Raw genomic sequence first — 24,587 nt, 5'->3', positions numbered from 1 at the left:
AGCCTCTCTTTCTCCCTCCTCCCCCAGCAAACTAGCCTCTCTTTCTCCCTCTTCCCCCAGCAAACTAGCCTCTCTTTTTCCCTCTTCTCCTACCAGACCAGCCTCTCTTCCTCCCTCTTCTCCCACCAAACCAGCCTCTCTTTCTCCCTCTTCTCCCACCCAACCAGCTTCTCTTTCTCACACCAATCAACTCCCTTCCTCCTCTCCTACCAAAGAGGCCACATCCCTGTCTTCCTCTCCCACAAAACAGGCTTCTCCTTCCCCAGTCTCCCCCATCAAACCTATCATATTCTTCCCGTTCTCTTCCCCAACCAAACAAGAACCTCCCTTTCCATCACCCATTCATCCAACCCTGTTTCCCTCTCCCCCCTCTACACCTCCCAGATCCACAACCCCGCCCTCTCCCATTGCTTCTCCTTCTGCCATCCCTCTACCTGCTGAAGAGCTGATGGAGAAGATTTAAATGGCAATTTTGTTGCCAATTTCACACCTCACTCCTTCTCTTTACATCTATGTGTCAGAAAACGTTAGATGAGGAGGTTAAAACTCCATCTTGAGCCTTTCCAGTAGCTGTAAACTGAGCCAGTGACTGCTGTGTCCATGTTTTTATCTCACTCTCATCCCACTCATTTTCAGAGACTGAGGATACAAGTCGTTTTCAAAGAATTTGTCGATTGTATATATATTTGTATTTATTATTAGAGGATGCGTAGAAAGGGAATGAACTGAATGCATCTGAATGAGTTGTTTGTCTTTAGTAGTCCTGCATTACTGTATCACGTTGATGTGAAATATTGTATTTATTATCCCATTTTGACTGCCTGTGGCTCTTTTGTAAATAGTTATCCATTACTCACACCCACCATTGTGAACTCCTTTTGCTTTAGCAGAGACACTAGGTCCATAATACATAGAAGTATTTCAGCATATCAAATATCTGAACTTGCAAGCCTAGCTACCTGTAATCCAGCTACTACCACGATCAGTATATTCTGTGGCCACAGTCATCCCAATGGTAACCTGGAGTTTACTGTAAAGTAAGTGTTACTCTACAGTACAGTGGGTTGACAAAATAAAGATAATACCTAACAAAGAACCTAGCGGCTAATAACGAGGAAGGTCATGCTTTGTTTGTGAAACAGTTTCATCTCTACTTGGAGGTTCTATGCGTTTGTGTGCAATTAAATAACATTTAATGAGATATGGAATCATCTGTTAATTCAAAAGCAAATATCAGGAGAAAAAGAAACTGGGGGAAAAATATAATCTACACAATGTTTTGTAGCAGGAGTGTGTTTTTCCTTCCTTGCTGTCCTGTTAATCATCTCCCCTTCCCTTTATCCTGTGACCCCCCCAGACCCACAGGGTTGGAACCACTGCTCTTGTTATTTAGCCATGCAGAAAGCTTTTATTTTATTTCACTTATTTTGTCCAATTCATTGTATTCGGGTAGGAACAGTTATTTCAGATAAAACGCATCTCGTAGGTATTTAGGTAGATTATCTTGTGCACCCACTGAAACTGACAGATATGCGGACACATTAATCCAAATACTGTTCATACGTATTATTTGATGTGAACACTTTAGTACATACATCGTGTGAAGAACCTTAGTTGTCCACTTGAAACTTGAAGGTTTGTTTTTGCCTTTGCGCGTCTGAGCAGTTAATGGCCCTCAAAGTCCGGGATGACTGCTGTACATAAAAAATAGAGCGACTAGATCGAACAGACATGAAACCTTTGTTTCTAAAGGACTGCAATTTCTTTTAAACTGAACTGCTTTCTGCTGTGAATGCAGTAATGCACAGAAAAAAACACATTAACTTAGAATACCAGTTGATATAACTCCCACTTAAAATCCTACACTACGGTTTGCATGAAGCTAGTCAACACAGCAATGGTTTTTGATCTGTTGGATTTATATGAATGATTGTGTGTCGAGGTGACGGGTTTGTGCCGGACCACTAGCTAACAGCTCATAGCTTAATGATGCCTTTATCAAAACCCACTTGACTGATAAATGGGACTCAAAGTTTTGCATCCTGTAAATAAGTCAAGTGATTTGTTTTTGTTTTGTGCAATTCTGTTATAAACTCCACAGCATTTGTCCCAGCTGTGTAGGGCTTAGTCAACATGCCTCTTTGCCTCTTCAGGACTTCCTGCTGCATGCATAATCCATTTCACTTCCTGCCTCCCTGTTAGTCGAAACCCTCACGCATACACCAAGTCGGTTGATTAAAGTTGGTACATTATATCATTTAGCTTCCTCTTATTTAAAAGTAGACTTTGATATGCAGTTTGTAAAGGGAATTTGTATGAAATGTTTTAAAACCAGTTTATCATCTGTGTCATACTGGAGCAATGTTCTTTATTGTGCATTGAGTGGCTGCTTTTAATGTCCTACTGTTTAGAAACAGAATAGCAAAAATGCAATAAAGACTTCAAATGAATATTTGCTTGTGATTATTTCTGTGCGTTGTAGCAGAACAGAAATACACGGAATAGCCCTTTTCCAACCTGACAGGAAAAGAAGGTGGGGAAAGAGAGGCTATAAATCAGACACACCTGTGAGCTGGGGGAAGGGAAAAAAACAATACATTTGTATTACTCAATGGACATTTAATTTCTATATCTGGACTCGGTCATGTGGTGTATTTGATTTAATGAACCTTTTTGTGTATAATTCTGTATTTAGAAAGAAACTGTTTTGGTTTGATTTATGATTTTTGAATAAAATATAATTGACTTCAATGAAACTCATTAATTGGTTGAGTTTTGCTTACTTTGCATTTTGTAGCCGGGTTAGCAGGCTAGTCGGGTTAGTTCTCTCTCCAACTGTTCAGTGATATTTGTTAATTAAATTGACAGGGTGGAATTTCTATTATTCCCCTGTCTGGAGCCCAATGTGTATTTTGAATAGTTGTGAGAGAAACCACAGACATTGGCCACTAGAGGATGCTATGCAGTTGAAGTGATGGTAAATCATTACGAAATAGACTTTGTCCAAGGTTAGGATTAGACTGTTAGCGGTTATGGTTAGGGTTAGAGTAAGTCTCCAGGAAATTCATTTAATTCAATGTAATGTCATGAAAACATGAATGTGTGTGAGACAAGAGGATGGCCACTGAAAGATGGAGTCATATAGTTATTCCTACTATCATCAAACAAAACACTCAAATGTTTTCAAAAATAAAATTGGTTGATAAATAACTAGTTTTCATATAACCAGAGATTCAAACTATGTCAAAGCCCAAACTTAAAAGATACAAGTGGATGTTTATTCTAGTGAGTACCAAAGGAATATGTGTCATTGCCATTTTAGTGCCGAATCACATCTTAACATAATGGTTAAGTGTGATGAGCAGACTTATTAAGGCCGACACAAACTGCTGTTTACATAACCTTTAATGTTTTTATGATTTATTGATGACATGATATATGTATCATGTCATATTATAGTATGTTGAAAAAAGTCAGAAAAAAGAAATTGTATATAATTTAGAAAACGGTTATATTATAGTAAAAGTCAAATTAGTGTTTCGGAAAATCGTCATGAAAAAGCCATATTATAGTCTGTCAAAACAAATGATAGAAAGTTATATTATATGTTCAAAAAGGTCTGAGTATGGTGTGTGCAAAAAAGTCATAAAAAAAATCATAGTATAGCATGTTGAAAAAAGTTGTAAAAGAGTCAGTATGTCGATAAAAGTCATAAAAAGTAATAGTATAGTAAAAGTAATGGTACCGTCTGCTGGTACCCGTCTGCATGTTGGGACCCCTGAATTGTAAGCATTTTTCATTAAGTATTTCCTTTGCATCTGCCTGCTGGTCTGTTTGTCTGTCCTTACCTTCTATTTTTTCCTCTTTTTAATATTGAATAAAAGTTTTACTATTGAGATGATCTCTGGATCACTGTCTGTCCTTAGCCTGCTCCCAGCATGTTCAACGGTGACAACTACGACTTCTTATGACAGACCATGACCTTTTTGTGACATCCTATACATTGACATTTTGTTTATCAGATATTATACGATGTGATACGAGGGGCACAGGCAAATAACGATGGCCTTTTTTCATCACATACGATACGACATTTTTATGCAATACTATTTTTTTATGAAATAGTATACTACTGCTTATGACATTGATCACTTTCTTTTTAAATCCTATGCTACAACTTATGATTTCTTTATGACCTACTTTTCAATTCCTTTTTTTACATACTTTGATTTTAATGACATACTATATTATGACTTTTTATGCCGTGTAATGATTTTTTTTATGACATACTAACGACTTCTTCATGGCATAGTATACTATGACATTTTATGATTCATGACATACTACAAAATAACTTTTTTACTGTTTTCATGACACTAAACTATAACTTTGACTTTGTAATGATCAATTACTTTTTAGTACATTTTTTACTACATGCTTTTCTACGAAATATTTATATCCTATAGACACTATCTCTCAATATTACTTGTTCCGTCTTAGTTTCTATTGGGCACTGGTGCTAGTATTACTTATACACTTTATATTTAACCTTTGTTGTGATTTTACATTTTGTTTAAGTTAAATTTTTCACCTTAGTCTTATCGCTATTCTATTAGGCACTGGTGTCATTACTACTTTTACACATATTTGCAATTCTATTGTTTTTAAATTATTGCACAAGAATTTCCTACCGGATTAAAAAAAGTTCTATTTTATTATATGAATTCTGTTGTCAATGTGACGAGTTTGTGCCTAACCACTAGCTACTGCTCATGGCTTAATGATGCCTTTATCAAAACCCGCTTGAGCATCTTAGAAATAAGTTATGTGATTTGTATTGTTTTGCACCGGTTATGAACTCCACAGCATTTAACCAGTTAGGTTTTACTGCTACAGGACGGCTGCATGCATACCACCGCCTGCCTCCCTGTATGACAAAACCCTTGTTAAAAGTAGACTTTCATATGCAGTTTGTAATGGGAAACTAGAGCAATGATTTTAATATCGTACTGTTTAGAAACAGAATGACAGCAAATATACAATAAAGACTTAAAATGTATAAGTGTGTGTGTGTGCGACTGTGGAACAAGCAGTTGGCCACTAGAGGATGCTATGGAGTCAGTTATTCTTAGTAAGAAATTCACTCATACGGACAATTCAAGTTATAAAATTCCATTTTATTGTCAGAACTCGGCACACAAAAAAAACAAACATTGGTTGATAGATACCGGTAGTTCTCATATAACCGGAGATTCAAACCACAAAGGAATATTTCCCCCAAAATCAAGAGATACAAGTGGACATTTATTTTAGTGAGGATCAAAAGGAATATGCAGTTTATTACTGAATCACACCTCAACGTAATCACTCATGTGATGAAGAGAAAGAAGCAGAGACGAAGTCCTTCCTGTCATTGCACATCTCACCCTGCTGTTAGAGAGACAGGACTCGAAGAGGACTTGGTATGACACTCATACTTCCATCACAGACATCAATGTTTTCCGATTTGCGTATTCAGTCATTTGGGAAAGAAATTGGACAATTTTCCTGACATCGTCCTTTACATAAAGCTCATCTTTAACATCAGAGGGGATGTTTGTAGTATTAAATGATAACGCAATAGTTCTTCACTGATATGTTGTATAAGAGTAGTGAGCCATGCACAGAAATGCAATCTCTTAGCAAGCGTAGAAGTACAGAGGGAAAGGAAATTTTAAATATGGAGTACAATTAAACAGAATATATATTTATATATTTATATTCCCTCTTTGTTTATCCTTCTGTCCAATACAATTATTTATTCAAACAATTCCTATCTACCAACTTTGTTGTCAAAATGCATGTTAAAAGTGAATGATAGCTTAATAATTCCCCACACACACCTACAGGAAAAAAATTAAAATAAACCACTCCCTAAAATACACAAATATTTGGATTTGTAAGTCAAGAGAAAAGGTTCTCACAAGCTCCCCACAAGTCCCACGTTTGTTTTCCGGAGGAGACGAAAATAGACTCTCAGCTAAAAATAGATCTGTTTTTAACCGTACAGTAACACAACCCACACCCTGTGATTGATATGAAAGATTTCTATCTGATCTACAAAATATAGCAATGCCCTTTTTAAAAATAGTTCAGTGGTTTTTTTTTTTATTATAACCGGACAGTTTTATTGAGATACATTCAGGATATAGACAGGATAGTGCCTTTGATAAGAGTTCACACTTGCAACTGTTTGGATCTTCGTCAGTAGTCAAGTCGCTGCTGTTGTCCGCTCAGTACCTGGTCTGGTACTCGTGGTGCCATCTGTTGAAGTCGTTGTAGAAGAGCACGATACTTCCAGATGCCATGCCGGTTATGATGCACCTTAGAGGAGTTAGGAGGGAACATCAGCAGGTTATGTTTGTTTTATTTGCTTTAAAATTCTATTAAATTGGAGAAATCTCAGATGTAACATTTTGTTTAACCAACTCAAGCACTGTACTTAACATTAATATTTTACCTTTCACTCCACCATACATACAGTGCTCACCTGACATCTACAGTTACGTCAGGTCACGATTTTACACACAGAAGACATGATCAGCTTTTAAATATGTCATAGATGAAGCTACAGCATGAAGTTATTAATACACCAGAAAAAATATTAATTATCCCATAACAGCCAACAACTGTTTTCATAATCCAGTAATTGTTCATTTTTTTCTTTTTACATATAATTGATTAATTGTAAAAAATGAAGAAATGGAGGACAATGTTTATCATAATTACTGCCAATAACTAGTTTGGCTCAACCAACAGCTCAAAACTCAGTTATATAAAATGTACAGAGATTTTAAGAGTACAGCGAGTATAAAGCAACTTTTTTTTTTTAAAGAAATCAATACAAACATTTTGATGATAAATCTTCTATCAATGGACTAACGATAACATCATAAATCAGTTCGAAATAAATACAAGTGCCTTTTGCTACATTACTGAAGTGATTTTCTTCTGGCTGGGCGCTACATTCTCTGCGTGTAGGTGTTGTTACCTTTGGTCATGTGACATGGTCATGGAGCGGATTCCTGCGTCACAGCCTGGGTAGGTGAACAGCTGTTTGAGGTTGTGGACCTGCCAGACAGACACTACACCTCCATCGCCACCTGTCAGCAGATACTGGCCGTCCCGACTGAGATACATGGCCTGGCAAAGACAGAAAAGAAAACCATTTGTAATTTCACTTTTCATTGTGTTCACTCTGTGGTTTTGGGACGTTCCAATCATTACAGCTTTTACAGTAATATGTCAGATAAATGGTAATGGGCTTATAAAGTGCCTTTCTAGTCATCCGACCACTCAAGGCGCTGTACACTACAAGTCAGCGTTCACACACACACACACTGATGGCAGAGGCTGCCATGCGAGGTGCCACCTGCTCATCAGGATCTTATCTATTGCACATTGAAGCAGCACAGCCGCGGGAGCAATTTGAGGTTCAGTATCATGCCCAAGGACACCTCTACATGCAGACTGGTGGAGCTTATAGAGTAGAGGACGACCTGCTCTACCTCTGAGCCAGATCGGACATAGTTTTACAAAGTCTATTGTACAATGTGAGGTGACTTTGCCTGACTTTTTTGATCATCTATTACCCGTCCTACAATGCTCAAACTAAATGAAAAACCGAGCAGCGAAGCTATTCAGCCTGGAACCACGTGCATAAATAGTCTCTGAATAGGACTGGTGATCTGGGACCAGTTTATCTCTTATGTCAAAGTAAAGCTCATACTGCGAGGTCATGTGATCCGACAAAAGATCCCAGGTCAGCACCGCCATCCTTTGGGGCTTTCTGTACACAGACCCTGACTGGCAACAAAGCTGGCTCCCCACAGTGAGGCCTCGGAGATTTACTCGTCTCATCTGCTTTTCCTGCAAACTGTAACAGCTGAATGGTCCCCCCGGGACTCGGGCGTACACAAATCACATCTCGTGTTGGAGTCTATTATGGGCGCAGTGCATAGAGGAAGCTGAAACTGAAACAGTCAGGAGCATCAATCAGCAAACAACCGTAGCCGATGAAATGACGAGGCAGAATGGGAGTTCTGAAAGGAGAGAACGACACTAATTTAGAGCTTTACTCGTTTGTGGTTTTTATGACACTGAATTCATCCGTGTCTCAGCTGCGGCCGCTCTGCAGTGATTCAGCAAGAGACACTTTAATCATCAGCAGCATGTGTGTTGAATCAGGCTCACTTTAAATGGGGAAAATGAAACTTAAACTTCAGATCTGAAGTTGAAACAAGTGATTTTCAGGAACTTGACTCGGTAAGGAAAACATAAATATCCCTTCAAGAGCGGTACACAGTGGATGAAAGTATAACGATTACAGCCTAAATTAGGCAAAATGTTTTGTATAAGAAGCATTTGTGGAATTTCCTACCACACAATTATAGGAGCTCTGTTTCTCATCATCGCTTAAGAAAGGCACAAGACGTGCATGTGAAGGCGCTCACACAGACGGGCACACAATGATGTCCCTGCATGCCGCATGCTGGCGGGAGGCCTCGAGAATCATTCCAGCATAATTGCCACGTTAGATCATCGCGCAAGATGGGTGGGAGCGGAGCGCGGCTGAGTTTCATTTGTGTGGTGTGGGTCTGTTTTGTGTGGATGGTAATTGTCTTGTGTATCAACAGTCAGAGTTAATCTGACAACAGCGACAAAGATAATGCTTAATTCAGCCAATCATGATCGACACACTGAGACGGAAGTTCAGTGCGAACATGGTGAAAAATTGTGATCCATAAAAACGGCTACCTTTTATTGAAAAACTGTCAATTTAAAGCAGCATTAATTTGATTTTAGGCCACTTGGGGGCAGCAGAAGATCACATGCACAACACTGACGACATATCACCTATATAGTTGTTATGAACATGTTAACAAGTAAGCTGTTCACACAACCAGCCGACATAACATTCATTGGGAGTTGTATTTAAAGCCAAATATCTTCGTTTAGCTCTGCTTTGCTCTCAAACAACTCCTGGAAAAAATAAACAGCCTCTCGTTTCTAAATGCTTCACTGTGTTAGCTAGATGCTAACACTGTCTGCTGTTTGATGACAGAAATGTAGTGTGCAGTGGGTTTATCAAAGCTGTTTTGCTGATGTGGCTGAAAGGAGGTTGATAAGAGCTGAGAGAGTGAACCAAAACACTAAAGTAAAAAATCAAAACAATGAGCTGAAAGACACAAAACTGCACCGTAGAGAGCTGAAGGGAACTACAGAATCATCCCCCCAGCAACCCCTTTTACGTTACATGCAGTCATTTAATCCTCTTAATATAAAATTATTCACTGGTGCAGCTTTATATTCGATTCAACCAGCAGTCACATCTTGTTGTGTCGAAGCAATATTCTGCATGAACAGATGACATACTACACAATAATAGAAGAAAGGAACATAAGAGCTATTTACCAGCTACAGTGCTGTATTAATGTACCTGCATCTCTAGTAATGGAGTCCATGACCTTACTGAAGCTCAGCAGGAGGCAGGAGAGCTGGCAGACATGTCAGCCAGGCCAGGTAGGAGGCTGCAGACAGACATTATAAATCAGGCCTCTGCCACTGGGCGGCCAAACAAGATGGCCGACGGCTCTGCGGGAGCTAAGATGTCTACCCGGGCTCAGATGACTAAAAAATGACTCCAGCAGAAACACATGCACGTTTAATGCCCATATTTCCTACTTCTTTCGGGGGAACAGTGGGTGGATTCTGAGACAGGGGAAGGTAAAAAAGTTGAATTTATGGTGCTGTTAATCCCCCCCGTTACACGGACGACGGCAGTGAAGAAACTGCTGGAATGGTTACACTGCCTGAGTTATACGAGTACTTAAAAGACTGTAATCAATTCAGTATGGCTTCTGTCACTCGATTCTGCTATTAGACTAGGATGCCGACTGTTAGCCTGTCATCTAACCTCCGACTCAAGACCCTTATAGTGCAACACAGTGCAAATATTCTCTCTCTTTCTAAGTGGATACTGCAGACCAGGACAAACACTTATTTATCCTGGAGTCATACCGCGCAGAGGCTCTGAGGGCTGAGAAGTTTGATTCTGGTATGTATGGGTGGACTAAATACTGTTCTCAAACCAGGGGGGTGGAGACTCTCACAGCCTCACTCCAAGATGTTAGGATTTTCCTAATGCCATCTGACATGGCTGGAATTTACAACAGCAGAAGAGAGCTGACAAGGCCGGCAGTGGCCCACACTGTTCCCAAGCCACAGCTTCACTGCTTTAAAAGGAACTCTGGGAAACTCTACCAGCATCTAAAACCACCATTAGTTTCTCTTAAAGACACAATAAAGTAATCTGCAACCTGAACACTTACAACTTGCCCTATGATTTGAATACAATCAATCAGCATTTGTCTGGGTGTGCTCATTAATCACGTCTTCTTCAAGTTGTATTTCTGGCTCTGTGTCAGAGCGGGCTGGTTGGCGGGTTAGGAGGCGGGACACGAGAGGTTTTCTTAATAGGAAACAGGCGTGCGGCTGTCTGTCAGAGCTGGCTTACATTTCCCAGGCCAAACCGGAAACAAAGGGTCGGGAAACCAAAGGCAGTAGCCGCTATCTTGTGTCACTAACCACGAGGGAGGAAATGTGGGAAACGGGGGAATGTGTCGTCTTGCGCTGGAGGGTAGTTAATGGTGTTGGTGTCCAGAGCTGACCGCTCCTCTGGAATGTTCTCCACCACTGCCGCTGACGCAATTTGACCCGACAACAGGGCGGTGGATCAAAAGGACCATTTCCTCTGCTGCATGCGTGTGAAAGGGAATAAAAAGGGATGTGAAGCCGCAGTTTGCCCCGAGGCGCGCAGACCCCTACCTTTCTCACATCTCAAACCATAAGAAAGCCTTTAATCAGTAAGAGGACTTTCGACACTGACGTGGTGCAGGCATACATGTGTTCGTGCACTTTCACATGCACGCAGGTATTAAATATCCTCACCTTGATGCTGTCTTCCACCTCCATGTGTCCGAGCAGTTTGCCGTTGACACTGAAGTGACAAAACTGTCCCTTGTCGTAGTAGATCACACAGTGTCCCTCAGAGGAGGACTGGATGAGACGGGGACGCACGCAGCGTTCGGGGCCCTCCAGGGTCCGCAGCAGGTCCCCATTCATGGAATGGATCAGACAAGGACCCTCTGAACCAACATAAGACGACATGATAACTCCAGTCAGAAAAGGGAGGCAATTCTTTATATCGGTCTTTTTGTTGTGAAATATAAAACATATAATTTGGACATATTAACAAAGACAGACAGTCAATCTCACCTTTGCAGCCACTGATGACGAGACCCAGCTCTGCACACACACTTGCACATGTCACTTCACAGTCATGGCCTGTTAAGATAGCCCGCGGTGTAGTAAACTCTGCTAGAAAACACAAACAAAAGAGGTTTGTATATATATATATACACATATACATATATAACAGCGTCACTAAAAAATGTATTACCACTTTTGGTCACTAGAGGGAGCAACATACAAAATTAAAGCACTAGCTAGTGCTGAGTAATACTGTAGAATAACTTCAGCATTAGAAAATGAAGGCAGTCAATCCAGTTAAGAAAACATTATGAACAACCACATTAAAGCATAGACAAACATTGTGTAGAACTAACAGTCAAAATACAATTAGTATTTCAGCAGGCAGGAAATGTGTTTTCTATATTTATATGAGAATGTACTGCAGCTTCTTGCACAGACTTTAAGACTTATCCAGCACACACACACACACTTCTCTCCTCATTCACTCTCCCTTTCTAGCACTTGTCACCCTCCGCCTCTCCCTATCTGTAAAACCCTCTCCCCCGACTGCCTTTACTGGATCCAGATGTTCCTGCACTACTCAGAGAGAGAGAGACGGAGAGAGAGAGAGAGAGAGAGAGAGAGAGAGAGAGAGACAGAGGGAATGAGAGTAAGCTATGTTCCAAGTCACAAAGTTTGTGTGATTTTGTTTTGGTTTGAGCTGTCAGGGCGAGCGGCATAACAAAATCGCCTTTTACTTTTCCGTCTGTCTTCTTTATCTGCGAGCACATGCATTCTCACATGGAGTTTGTTGCATCGTTATATTGAATTATTCTTTAACAAATGTAGATGGATGTATTGTATATGTAGCCAAACATTTGGTCATTGTGTAAAAGTGTTGATATGGATGACAGCATGTAAATAAATGTAACTGTGATGTAAAGAATGTGTGTGTGTGTGTGTGTGTGTGTGTGTGTGTGTGCAGTGACCAGTAAGAGTAGTAGGGCAGAAAAGCTGAACTTGAGTGAGGGTTCATGAGGGTTTCATGTCTGGTAGGGGGTCTTGACCTCAATGACCCCATTTTCTTTGCCGTTTCAAGTCAAGTTCAGCCCAAAACGAGAAACACAGGGCAGCGACGGTCAGTACATAATTATGTTTAAATGCTTTGTGACACTATTTTTCCAAAATAATTGTGTCAAAGGCTTCACAGCAATATAGTTTAAGTAAAATAGTTTCCAATATTGTTCATTTCATACAGTAAATGCCTGACTTGTCCAAACTATTCGGTTTGTAAGTGAAGTCGCTCTCTTTAATTCAATTATATGACATAAAACTCAATACAGGTTCACTAATAAGACGGATAGGTTTTCTCCCAAAAGCCACAGCTACTGTTAAACCTTAATTCGACTAAGCAGAAAGACTTTACAGACCATACTGCTCACTGAGCCCTGTTGTAAAAAAGCAAACTGGAGGACAAGCTAAACTCCAGTCATGTATAAAGACGGCGTCAGCAAAGTTGCCTATCAACGAAACCATCTAATGTACAGACACAGCGGCTAGAATATAACAGAGGATAATACAATGAATACATTGATTCTGGTAAAAAAAATATTCAGTAACTTTTAAGAGACAAAGAATTGGAAAGGAGTTTCAGAATAACAGGAGGTTTATAATGTAAAATGTATAATAAACAGCAAACAACAACTTTGTACAAATAACTGACTTCAACATTTCTTAATGCCAGCTGATAGTTTAAACTCCATACGTCCGGCACTTCTGTCCACTTTGCAAATACGCATCAGACGCTCAAACTGTGGTCCAGCTCGATCCACCCAGCCGGCAGCCTAAACATCTACATTTCATTTAGTTAACTGGCTAACATCCTTATCGTCACTAAAAGCAAACTTATGACCGACAAGCCGGTGGATTAAAGCATGATGTCGGTAGATCAATAAAGCTGATATATTGGTGTATCAGTTAACCTTTTCAGCCTCTACCTGCCATTTGGTTTGAATTAGCGCCACATCTGATTACAATCTTATACCTGTATATGACTAAAGCTGGGACACTAAGGGGGGTATCAGCTATCTGGACATGTGTGGACACGGTGTGTGTGTGTGTGTGTAGAGACTGGATTAAAAAAACAGCTCCATTCTTGAGCCCGTTCAAAATTGGTTAAAAAAAAAAAGCCAGATATCTCACCTTCTTCTCCCTTTTTTTTTTTTTTGAAATTAGGAAAGAGCACAAAGCACAAAGCATTTGGGTATCATTTTAGCTAAGAAGCAGATGTACAAGAGTAGTATTACAAGAGTATTAGTGTTTCAATATTTTTGTATCAAAGATACATTTTTAGTAATTAAATGATCAGTCATTTAGGATATTTGTTACTCAAAAGCTAAACCTCAATGAATTTGACGAGGGGTAATGAGCATTTCACATTTGATAATACAGACTCAATCAAATGTCATTAAACACAAACCTATAAGTATGTGCCTGTGTTCGATAATAAATGTAGATAAATGTACATGTTGGTGTGAAAATGTTGTGCATCTTAAATCTTATTATCAGTAGATAATAATTTACAGTTATTCTCAAACAACCCAGATGATTTTCCAGATAAATAATATTTTAATCTTCAGACTTTGCACTTCCTTTAAAACAACATGAATACAGTGTAACTTATTACTATACTATTACTAAATAGATGACTCATTGAACTGGTTTCCCCTCTGTGACCAGCAGATGGCACTGGTGTCTGTGGAATCTCTGCTGCTGTGCACCACGACAACAACATCTGTCTGCAGCAAGAACTGAGTGTGTACAGGTCAACGTGTACATGTGCATATCAGCCATTCAGAGGCATTTGTGTCGAGCTTATGAAGTGTGTGGGATGTTCACAGGGCATTATGCATGAGAAGGAAGGTGTGCGTACGCATGTGCTCTCATTCCCGTGACTTTAGCTTGAAAGTGTTTCGTTTTTGGAAAAGGAATAAAGTAAAGTGGTCCATCTATGTATTTTGCGAGTGTGTGTGTGTGCGTGTGTAGTTGAGCTTCATGTCTGGGAGAGCCTCCTGCGGTCTGGGGCAATGGAGCATCACATTGTGGTGGTGAGGGGTTAGGATGACGACTTCTTTGTCTGCTTCTCTAGCTACAGCGTGGTAACTGCACTGAGCCGAATGAGCTTATACCGAAACAAACCATGCTTACAAGAACATTTACAGCACATGCATTGGTATGTAAACACAGAACCCCTTTATGCATGTAATGATTCTTCTAAAATACGAGTTTGATTGTTGAACCTGAAGACACGAGTTACAGTACAGATATCCCGATTCGTGTCAGTTCATCTAAATCCTCATGTAACCTTGCAACATGCATTGTTCTACCATAAGGAAATGCAAATGATCTGCTTTAAGGATTACAACAATACGGTCCTTAAGAAGTCACAATGTTGCCGAAACGTCAGCTAATAGAATACAATCTACACGGCACATCCTTCATTTAAAGTGCCCATACTTTCTGTCATGTTGTCGTTCCGGTTATGTTTTCTGTTGAGTCAAATTAAAGTGATCAAAAGAGAAAAACATGATTTAAAATGAGAGCAGAGAATGAAAAACGGGGCTTATGTTTACTTGTGGTTTTTAACTCGCAAAAGTATTTATTCTTCCTTTATAAAATATTTATAAAATCCCTGTGAATTAACTTGCTGGAATAGGAAAATATTTTTCTTGATGCCAACATCCCACATCAATGTAAATGAGGTAAGTGATGAACAACCTACGCTGTCTCCCAAATCAAAAACCAATGTGGCTTATTAACCAAATCACAATTAGTCATAAATTTCAGCCCATTTGTAATGGATCACTTAACAACATGTATGCCAATCTAAGCTGACCAAATTAGCGCAGAGCTGACTAAGGGCTGAGCAATGCGTGTGCGATGCTTTGATCATGGCTAATGCCATATGTTATGGTAACGTAAGAGAGGCCCATGACATTTTTCACTTTTATCGACTAGTGTGACCCCGTGGCCCTCGGATGGTGGTGAACTTTCATGTGCTGGTGGACGACCCCCAACGTCACATTTAACGTCTCTAAGTGGCCCACACTTTCACTCACATTAAAGACAGATTCTCTCCCTCACGCACGCACGCACGCACGCACGCACGCACGCACACGCACACACACACACACACACACACACACACAGAATATCTGGTCTCACAGAAACCTCACACACAATCTCAAACACATTATCGAAAGCTGTTCCCGCTGCAACAGTGCTGCGAAATCCAATCTGTATGCAGGAGGCCTGGCCTGGTCAGACGAAACTAGTTGTTACTTTACAGAGGGAGGCCGTAAATCACACAGTCACAACTGTCTGGGAGAGAGAGCACTCAGAGAATACCCGTGTGTGCGTGTGTGCGCGCTCACACATCGAGCAGGTTTGCCTGTGTACTTACTGCCTGGACTCTCTCCAATGCTGTTGTGCTTTCCGTTCCAGTACCACAGCAGCAGGGTGGCATCTCTGGAGCCCGACAGCACGTAGCAGTCTCCTCCAATGTAGGACTCGGAGCGAGCCAGACACGTCACCACGTCGCGATGCCCAAACACTATCTGAGTCAGTTTGCCTGCAGAAGTACACAAATATACAGACAAGAATCAGCATTCATTCATCTGTAAACAAGAAAGTAATGCTGCGTTAATGAATAGATAACATTTGAACAATATAAGATTCGGTATGTAGCACATAAATTCACGTTGTACTTAAATGACAAAAACTGAGTGTGAATTTATTGCTAGTTCTTTGGAGCCATGTGTTTGTTGTTCGTCTGCTTTGCTAGTAGTTCTACAAGATCCACACAAGATCAGAAGACTACTAATTCCCAGACAAGAATAAATATTTGTTCCAACTCTGTGTGTGTGTGTGCGCGCGCCCGTGGACATGCAGTGCGCTCCATGTGTATATATAAAGAGGCTAATTGCTGTCAGATTTCCAGACCACTGCTTCACTGTCTAGCTGTCTAATACTCATTACGCTCCTCATGGTGTGACCTCTGCAGTCAAACAGTGGATAGTTTGCAACACATGACATTTCTGCCTGGGTGTCAAAATCACTGTCCATCAGATAATTAAGCTGCATCTCACCGCAAAAATGAGTGTTGCTATGAAACTGGGCGGGTCACTGACTGAACTTGCAAAGAAGAACAGAGACATCAAAGACGTAAAATGTTTGACATCTTTATAAACACTGGAAATAAGTAATGATGGCTGCAGCAATAATGGCTACCATGCAGTCCATATTGAACACACACTCAAGCTGCTCACAGACACACACACACATATATACACACACTTGCATGCACACAGACAGATTAAATTGAATGTGTGTGCATGCAGGCGTATGAGGCTATGTGTTTTGTGCACGTGTACCAATCAAGTCTTGTAATTGATAAAACTCCTCAGTTCTTTAACCTGGGGGCTTTAGGGACCTCGTGGCAGCTGTTGAGCATGTGCGATTAAACCGTGTTCGCGTTCCAGTCGCACACCTCGGTGGCAGTCACACAATAGAGCCATCTCTGTGCTCCCATCCCTCTCTCCCTCCCTCCTCTACTGAAGACAGAGGGAGGCCCTGGCCTATAGAAATTGAATCGGAGTCTGTTGTGTAGATGTACGATTCTGAACGGGGTACTAGGAGAAGAGCTGAGGAGCGGGGTACACAGATGAAACTTCAGACAGTTTCATTTAGGACCCCTGACCTGATGGCGCCTGTGTGAGTATAAATGTCTGCATTGCATGTGTGCTTGCGAGTATATGAGCAAGTCAGTGGTCTCTAGGCAAACGCAATGCCACTGTGAGACTGTATGGATTACTTGCAAACACACATGCAATGCACACATACATAGGGTATAATGAGGTAAAGCATTATTGATGCAATAGATGTTCCCTCATCATTTACAGTAACTGTACAAGAAGAAATCACTGAACTCCACTGAGTTTTGTGCTACAAATAAAAATATCTCAAAGAAATGATGCAGTTCAGATATTAGGCTACAATTACCAATTGACAACAATCATGCCCAAACTGGCAAAAATAAGAAGAGAAAATGAAGAGAGCATTACTGTTGTAAATAATTGAGTACATTTATAGCTATTCCACTGGTACAGCTGCAATACAATGCAGTACAGTAAACAGAGCACACTATCTGGGTCACGGCAAACAGCTGAGACTGTTTACAGTATTGAGAATCTACTAGTGGCTGCTAGAGGCTGCAATGTTCTTTGCACTCCATAATACAAGACAAAATGAAAAACATACTGATGAGGTTTTTTTTTTGTCTTTTTTAGAGCTTTACTAGTAGTGGAGTGAAAAAAGTTTGTCCTGAGGATGGTGCTAGAGGAAAGGCGATGGGGTTGAATTACATCAAGAGGTTTATTCATTCAAAAGGATGAATGTGTTCATCAAATTTCATGGCAGTATTTGCTTGGGAGATATCTTATGTTCAGAATTTACATTTTAGCTTGAGGGTAAAGAGGAAAGCTCACGGAGAGTCTAAATGAGAAAGAGTTCATCCTCTGGGTACAATGACTGTGCTCAGTAAATTTCATGGCAATGCGCCCGATAGATTTGGAAATCAGTGCAAAATTAAATTGTACAAAAATACACCCTGATGTGGCTCATGTGCCAGAAACAAAGCAGCAAGTTCTTCTGTTAAATTTGTTCCGTTCCAACTAAATTATAAAATTCTTTTCACTATTTAAATTACAAGTATTCAACTGTTGCATTTAGGTTTTTGTCTGCTGTGAGACATAAAAACACTGAAGCAAAGATCTCATGCCAAGAGTTTGGTGGCAGAGAAAATGCGCACGTTAAGACTCCAAATATGGTTTACCCAAATTATACAGTGATATATGGTTAACAAACCGGTTTCCTTATTTTGACAACGTAAAATATGAAGTAACACATTTACAGCATGTAAATCTCTGTCTAGGCTAATGCATACATGATGTGGCATTTTATAAATACCCTGTTCTTAAAGAAACCAAACAGTGTCCTGTGATCCTGACGATATGAGGGCTGGGGGGGGGCAATACCTGAGTCAGTTGAGTAAACCCGGAAGCTCTTGTCCCAAAAACCGCACAGGAGGATGAAGCGGTTGTCGGCTGCGATGACGAAACACTGCGAGCTGATCTGAATGCTTTGATCTAGCAGGTCTGAGATCTGCCGACGATGACTGCCCACGTTACTGGCTGGAGGGGGAAAAAAAAAAAAAAAAAGGGGGTACACGTTGAAAATATTCAGATGTGCACAGAAATATAAAATCTATGATCCAACACACAGTTAACCGTTTACATATATCGCTATAAGAGCTCACACCGCCACTTAAGTTTCAGCGAACAGTGCAAAGAAGATTTGTGAGAGAATACATAAAACATCTTGGATGTTAAGTTTACGGGACTTCACATTTTCTGTGAGAGTCAAACAGCAATGATAGAGGGAGCACAGCACAGCACTTAAGTCAGAACACACACTGTAAACTCATCGTGGTTGTGTAATTTAGCCACCGGTTGGTTAGAAAGCTAATTTATTGACACTCTTCTGTAAGTGGTATCTTTCTTTCTTCTTCTAGAGAGATATGTCCATTGTGAAGTATTTCTCATTTGGTGGGGTCATAAGCACTGGAGAACAGGTGTCGGAGAAGATTGCGGAGCACGGAAACTGAGGAAGTCCAGCATAGCTGCTACCACCAATACTTCAACCCATTTTTAACATTTCCCAAAGCCACAGTCGGCTCAGCACTCATCCTCAATTTACTGTGTTTAGCTCAGACTCCTCCTGGAATGCAAACAGTGTAAATATATTACTGACAAGCACAAAAATCCCCTCTACCTCCCCCGAAACACACACACGCGCACGTTATTTATGCTTTACTGTTAGAAACGTTGACAAAGTGTGAGATGGGACAAAACAACAATGTCAAAGAAAATATGAAAGATTTATTGGATAGAAATTAGCCTGAAAAATGTACTTTCAAGGGCAGATAACACACCCCAACACACACACACACACACACACTGTAGAGCTCTCATAAAAACATGCAGTATAAATACGGATGCAAAGGGATTTCTTTCATTCTGCCTGTACAGAGGGGAGGCGAAGGAGAGACATTCTGTACGTGCTGAACGTGTGACTAAATTGAGACTAAACCCTGGTTATTTCCAGAAGTCAAGTGTTTGGAGAAAAAGAAACGTGTGTAAATGCTCTGGTAAGACAACATTCACAGAGAAAGAACAGCCCCCCCCCCCTTTCCCTTGCAGATGTGCATGAGATTATGAGAGGCTGCAGCAAAGCGACTGAGGCGAAGGCGGGAGCAGATAGAAGTGGCTCGTCTCTCCCTGCTCCACCAGTGCATCCCATACATCACTGCAGCTCGGCACTCTTCTCCTGCTCATCAACAAGTCGTGAAGGATGAGAGGCGCCCATATTGTCCTGACAGCCGTCCGCCGTGCATTCTCAATCACACATTATTACCACATTCATATTCATTTCCATTGACACGCGTCCTTTCCCTCCGCTCAAATTAAACCAAAGAGGATGCAGAAAGGGAGGGAGGGAAGGGACGATGGAGAGGGAGAAAGAGGGGGAGTTGATGATGAAATGCCGGCCTAGGCCACAGCTCATTGCATTCCAATTTGCATGCAAATGGTTTAGTGTGAGAGCAGGGCCTATATCATGAGGAGTGAACTGGGGCACGGGCTGAGAAACAACTCTAATCTACTGTCCAGGGACACGCCGCTGCCGACTGCCATGAGTCACCAAGACGCCAGCAGGATTCATACACAAATCCGCACAAAAAAAAAATTATAAAAAAATAAAATAATTTCATGCATATATAAGCTCACACTGTGTGAAGAATACGCATGTGTGTGGACTCTTCTACAGCCATGAATGACAGCATACCTATCAAAGGGTCAATTTCCACAGGAAGTTGGTACTGCTGGTCCTGCACCGTTGAGCTCTGATGACCTGACAAGAAGAAGACAGATTGGATTAATATTGTAATCATGTGGCCTTGTGAAGTAGATGCTGGCTTTCAGTTCATTATAACCAGACTGAAAATTATAACCATAAAGTCTACAGTGTCACCCGCTGGCCCAAGAGTTCTCCTGCAAATTAGACATCAATTATGTCAAAGAGCCACCAAGGCCACAGACAACATAACTGTTTATGCTAACTGCTACAATATGCATTTCTCTGGTCAACCTAATGTCTTCAAAGCGATATCTGCATATGAATACAGAATCTGTAGGCAATGGGACAAGAGTTTGGCTTCGGAATTGTTCTGGTCTCCATTTGTAGTCCGTGTAGAATCAACCAATCACGTTTGAGCGTGCTTTGCTTGCATGCAGGCAAAGAGTTGAGAGCAAAAGAGGCGGAGCGCTAACCTGACCCACTAACTGGTTTGTTACATAGAATAATCCATGTGACTCCTCGGAGTAGGACTGCAAATTTAGACTTTTTATTCTTTAAAATGTCATAAAATGCTGAAAAATGTCTTTCATTGCTCATTTTGTCAGATCAATGGTGCAAAAAACAATATTAAATTTACAAAAATATTACACAGATAGGAGTTAAAACTAACATTTGAGAAGCCGACCTAAACCATTCCTCTAACCAAACGAGTTGACTAATACCAGTGTGCACATTGTCTAGCAGCTGCATCTACTCTAAAGGCAAAAAATAAAATGTGAATAATGTCTGCCGACATGCTCATGAACAAATTTCCATGTTTATTGTTGGCATGCGTCCTGTTGAAAAGAATTAACAATGCGAACATCTTAACATTTTTATTTCTTATCTGCTCCAACAGCCACAGGAAGACCATTAAATTAATGAACCACTTCTGACCAGCACACATCTTGTTTATTATGCCAGCTCACTAAACCAATTAGGTTAATCAGTCTGGTCTTTGGTGCGCATGGATGAGGTTCTACTAAAAACCGATCAGTCTTCATCCTCGTAAATTCAGAGATATCAAATTGAATGTTTTCTTCCAAGGGCCGGATGGACGTTGTGTAAATAAGGTTTTGTGAAGTGAGAGGCTGATGTATGGAGGTGGACGTGGGACCTAATGCTGGCTGCTGCATGTGTCACATTTGATACTGCTATCCAGTAGACACAGTCAGCTGTCTCCCAAATCAACGTCCATCCTATCGAGACAACAGTATAGAGGAGAGAGATGAACCGAGGAAATGTGATGAGGATTCTGTTGGAGCATAAGATTGTTCTAACCTACCTGCCATACCCTCGAGATTCATTTGCTGCAGAGTCACTGAGTCATACATTCATTCAATTAAATGCAACTTTTAGAGTCAAAAATACGAGTGCATGTTCACACTCTCACCAGTCAAGCCGTGCCACTTGTTGACGGCAAAGATGCGGTTGGCGGTGACAGTGATGATTGCAGGTGACGTTAGACCCGGCTGAGTGTTCGCCGCAACGTGGGTCACAGGAGAGTTGGACGGGAACTTCAGCACCATAATAACATCCTGCTGCATCTGCTCCGTAAACATCAGCGGGGTCTGCAGGAGAAGATACTGTTCAGGCACACACGGGACAGACAACGAGACGCAGGGAAGAGAGGGAAAAGAGCCGAGATATGGAGCGGCAGACGAAGAGCAAAACAGAACCACGAGAGAAGCAGTCGGTGTTAGCGAGGAAAAAACAGAGGGAGAGGGAGGAAAAAAGGACAGAGAGAAAGTTAGGAAGCTTCAGCAGGATAGCAGCAAGCAGAGATTAAGTAGCATTGGTTTAAATAAAAAGAGATTTAGGTAAAAGACAAGGGATCCCTTGTGAAACAGTGATGCAGGAGAATTAGAAATAGAAAGAATTTATCAGTGTTTCAACTGAAATAGATTTTTTTAAAGTGTTACAAAAGACGAGGTACTTTGTTAAAGTCCCCTTTTACTCAGAACTGTGTGATCACTGTGCAGAATGACGCATTTTCAAGGTTTCACACTAGAAGCCTGTTTATACCTTGAGGAAACTTTGGGCTCACCTTTATTCTGAGGTTAAGAACGGACTTTTCTGTCCACTAGAAGACATTCACTCTTTTGAAATCGAAAACAATTGCATATACACTAATTCCCTTTTTTTCCAATAAGGAAGAAGGAGTAAATGTGATTTATAGTAATTTTACCAAGTAATTGAACTTTTTGTGGAAAAACAATCGATTTTTCTTTACGTCTTAAACATATTTGAAGTGTTAGAAATAAAACAGAGAAAATTTGTGAATTCTTGACAAAATGACCCAAACGAATAATCAATTTAAATATTTGTTGATTAATTTTCTGTCAGCTGAATATAAAAATAAAATAATCGTTTAAGGTCGTAAAGTATAAAATATGTATGAATTCAATTTGCATAAGATTAAACTTGTTACTTATAAATATACAGCAGGAGAAACTGACTACAATGCAGTCATAACAAAAAAGTAACTTCATTGACCTATCAGACTGTTAGACAGGAGCTCATATAGAGCCATTTACAAAGTGTTTGTACTAAGCAGCTCTCACACAGAGCCATTTCCCTCCTTGCGTGTAAAGAAGAGGAACATCAGTGTTAACATCGGGAACAGACGTGAGTAAATCCGGTGCGTCTGACAGCTAACCAGATGCACTGACAGTATCATTACCACTAGCATGGGCAGATGCCGACACTCTGACAACACACTCGCACGAGCGAGACAGTAGAGAGCGAGAACATGTAAAAGCAAAGAACAGGGCGTTTTGAAGGAATATGGACGGGCGGGGAGGGTTAGTAATGTGTTTGAATAATGGCGTCTGAATATTATGTTTGAAAAATATATGTGGTGGAGTAAAAATAAAAAATAAAACATTTCATAGGAATTTGGGAACGAGCAAGGCGGGTTCAAAGCCATCGTCTGAGTTTGTGTCTGTGAGTGCATGTGTGCGCTGGGTGGTGGTCTACAGCCGGCTGTCAGCGCCACAGGGACACCACACTAATAGGGACTCATGGGGCCTTGGCCCATCACAAGCAGGCACAGTGACTGCACTCCTTTGGCCCTTAAAAAGCCGTCACTTCAGTGCTGCTGTTCATTGCTCTCCTTCGCTGATCTCCACCGCTTCTAGCTCAGGTAGACAATCTGGCTCAGACCCAGGTTTCCAGCTCAAAGCTGTGCCTTTCCCCTGCATACCTCTTGCTAAACACACATGCACACAAATGCTTGTGATCTTTTCCTTTCACACACACCTCTCTAATGATGAGAGAGGAGATGCTTTCAAACCCAGGATTTTATTTTCCCACAGTTGTAGATGGATGGATAAAGAGAAAAGTAGGAGGTAAATGGAGGAAAAGAGCGAGTCAAAAATGAAGAAGAAGGGTTTTATAAAGCAAAGCAGAGTCCTTATATCAGAGCACACCAGAAGTCAGAGACGGCATTAAACAGGCAGCACAATGGTCGATACTGTAGCCCAGTTGGCTGCTGACCCATATCATATTATAGTATTTTCAGACTGAAGGATTACAGGTTTAGTGGTTTGTGTGTGTGTGTTTCATAGAGTATCTGTTTGCATGGACTGTATGTGCAGCACTCACCACTTGCATGGCTGAGCTTCTGGGGGGGTGTGGTTCGATGAGCAACTGGCAGGGGGTCTGTCCAAAACTCCTAATTTGAGACTCCACCGCCTAGAGGGGAAAAAGAAAGAGAGAGGAAGGAACGGCAAAGAAAATGACAGGAGAGCGAAAGAAAAGAGAAAAGGAAGTTGTTATTGTTGTGCCTCAGAATTTAAAAAGGTAAATACAAGTTGCATAATGTAACAAAAAGGCCTTAGTAAAGAGTTGTAAAATGATAATATCTCACACATACTGAGGGGTGGGCAATTTGGAGGAAGATTTCTATCACTTCAACATTGCTCGAAAAACTAATGGGCTACATCACATTGATGAAAAAACACTGTAAAGAGACAAATCTATTAAAGAGATAGATACCTTAGAAACTATAAAATAAAAATCTGGGTGATCAATTTCTCCTGTCTCAGAGTTTATACGGTCACATCAGTCACATCAGTCCACCCCAAACTATATTGTATTATAATAAACAGCAATCTAAGATTCCTGAGTCTCAACTAAAAGAAAACAAAGATGAATATAAATGCTGCATGGGGAAAACCTCATGTTCATGAACACATGTGAAACATAAACATACTTTCTCACTATTTGACCCTCTCTCTCACACACACACACACACACACACACACACACACACACACACA

The 24,587-nt window shown here is 40.7% G+C and overlaps 2 protein-coding genes across 12 annotated transcripts in view; one reads left to right on the top strand and one right to left on the bottom strand.

Annotated features, from left to right (window-relative positions):
- dclk2a (doublecortin-like kinase 2a) overlaps positions 1 to 2,450 on the top strand; it is a 36,203-nt gene extending 33,753 nt beyond the window's left edge. For all 5 annotated transcript variants that reach the window (XM_031863106.1, XM_031863103.1, XM_031863102.1 and 2 more), the window contains one exon: positions 125 to 2,450. In XM_031863106.1, the coding sequence (XP_031718966.1) occupies positions 125 to 463 (339 nt within the window). In that variant the 3' untranslated portion in view covers positions 464 to 2,450. The remainder of the gene's footprint in view (positions 1 to 124) is intronic.
- A 2,706-nt stretch (positions 2,451 to 5,156) lies between these two features.
- The window catches only part of lrba (LPS-responsive vesicle trafficking, beach and anchor containing), a 146,706-nt gene continuing 127,275 nt past the window's right edge, over positions 5,157 to 24,587 (bottom strand). For 3 of the 7 annotated variants that reach the window (XM_031863003.1, XM_031863002.1, XM_031863005.1), the window contains 9 exons: positions 23,911 to 24,000; positions 21,698 to 21,890; positions 20,254 to 20,319; positions 18,387 to 18,542; positions 15,755 to 15,922; positions 11,317 to 11,418; positions 10,990 to 11,186; positions 7,031 to 7,182; positions 5,157 to 6,363 (listed from right to left, as the gene is read on the bottom strand). In XM_031863003.1, coding sequence (XP_031718863.1) covers positions 6,273 to 6,363; positions 7,031 to 7,182; positions 10,990 to 11,186; positions 11,317 to 11,418; positions 15,755 to 15,922; positions 18,387 to 18,542; positions 20,254 to 20,319; positions 21,698 to 21,890; positions 23,911 to 24,000 — 1,215 coding nt within the window. In that variant the 3' untranslated portion in view covers positions 5,157 to 6,272. The remainder of the gene's footprint in view (positions 6,364 to 7,030; positions 7,183 to 10,989; positions 11,187 to 11,316; positions 11,419 to 15,754; positions 15,923 to 18,386; positions 18,543 to 20,253; positions 20,320 to 21,697; positions 21,891 to 23,910; positions 24,001 to 24,587) is intronic. The other 4 variants (XM_031863006.1, XM_031863007.1, XM_031863004.1 and 1 more) reach the window with 3 other exon arrangements.

Source organism: Anarrhichthys ocellatus, unplaced genomic scaffold (assembly GCF_004355925.1).
Source record: "Anarrhichthys ocellatus isolate YVR2014 unplaced genomic scaffold, GSC_Weel_1.0 scaffold28, whole genome shotgun sequence".
NCBI classification, from domain to species: Eukaryota; Metazoa; Chordata; class Actinopteri; order Perciformes; family Anarhichadidae; genus Anarrhichthys; species Anarrhichthys ocellatus.
The sequence above is the reverse complement of the archived record's forward strand: the minus strand, read 5'-3'. Positions and strand labels throughout refer to the sequence as shown.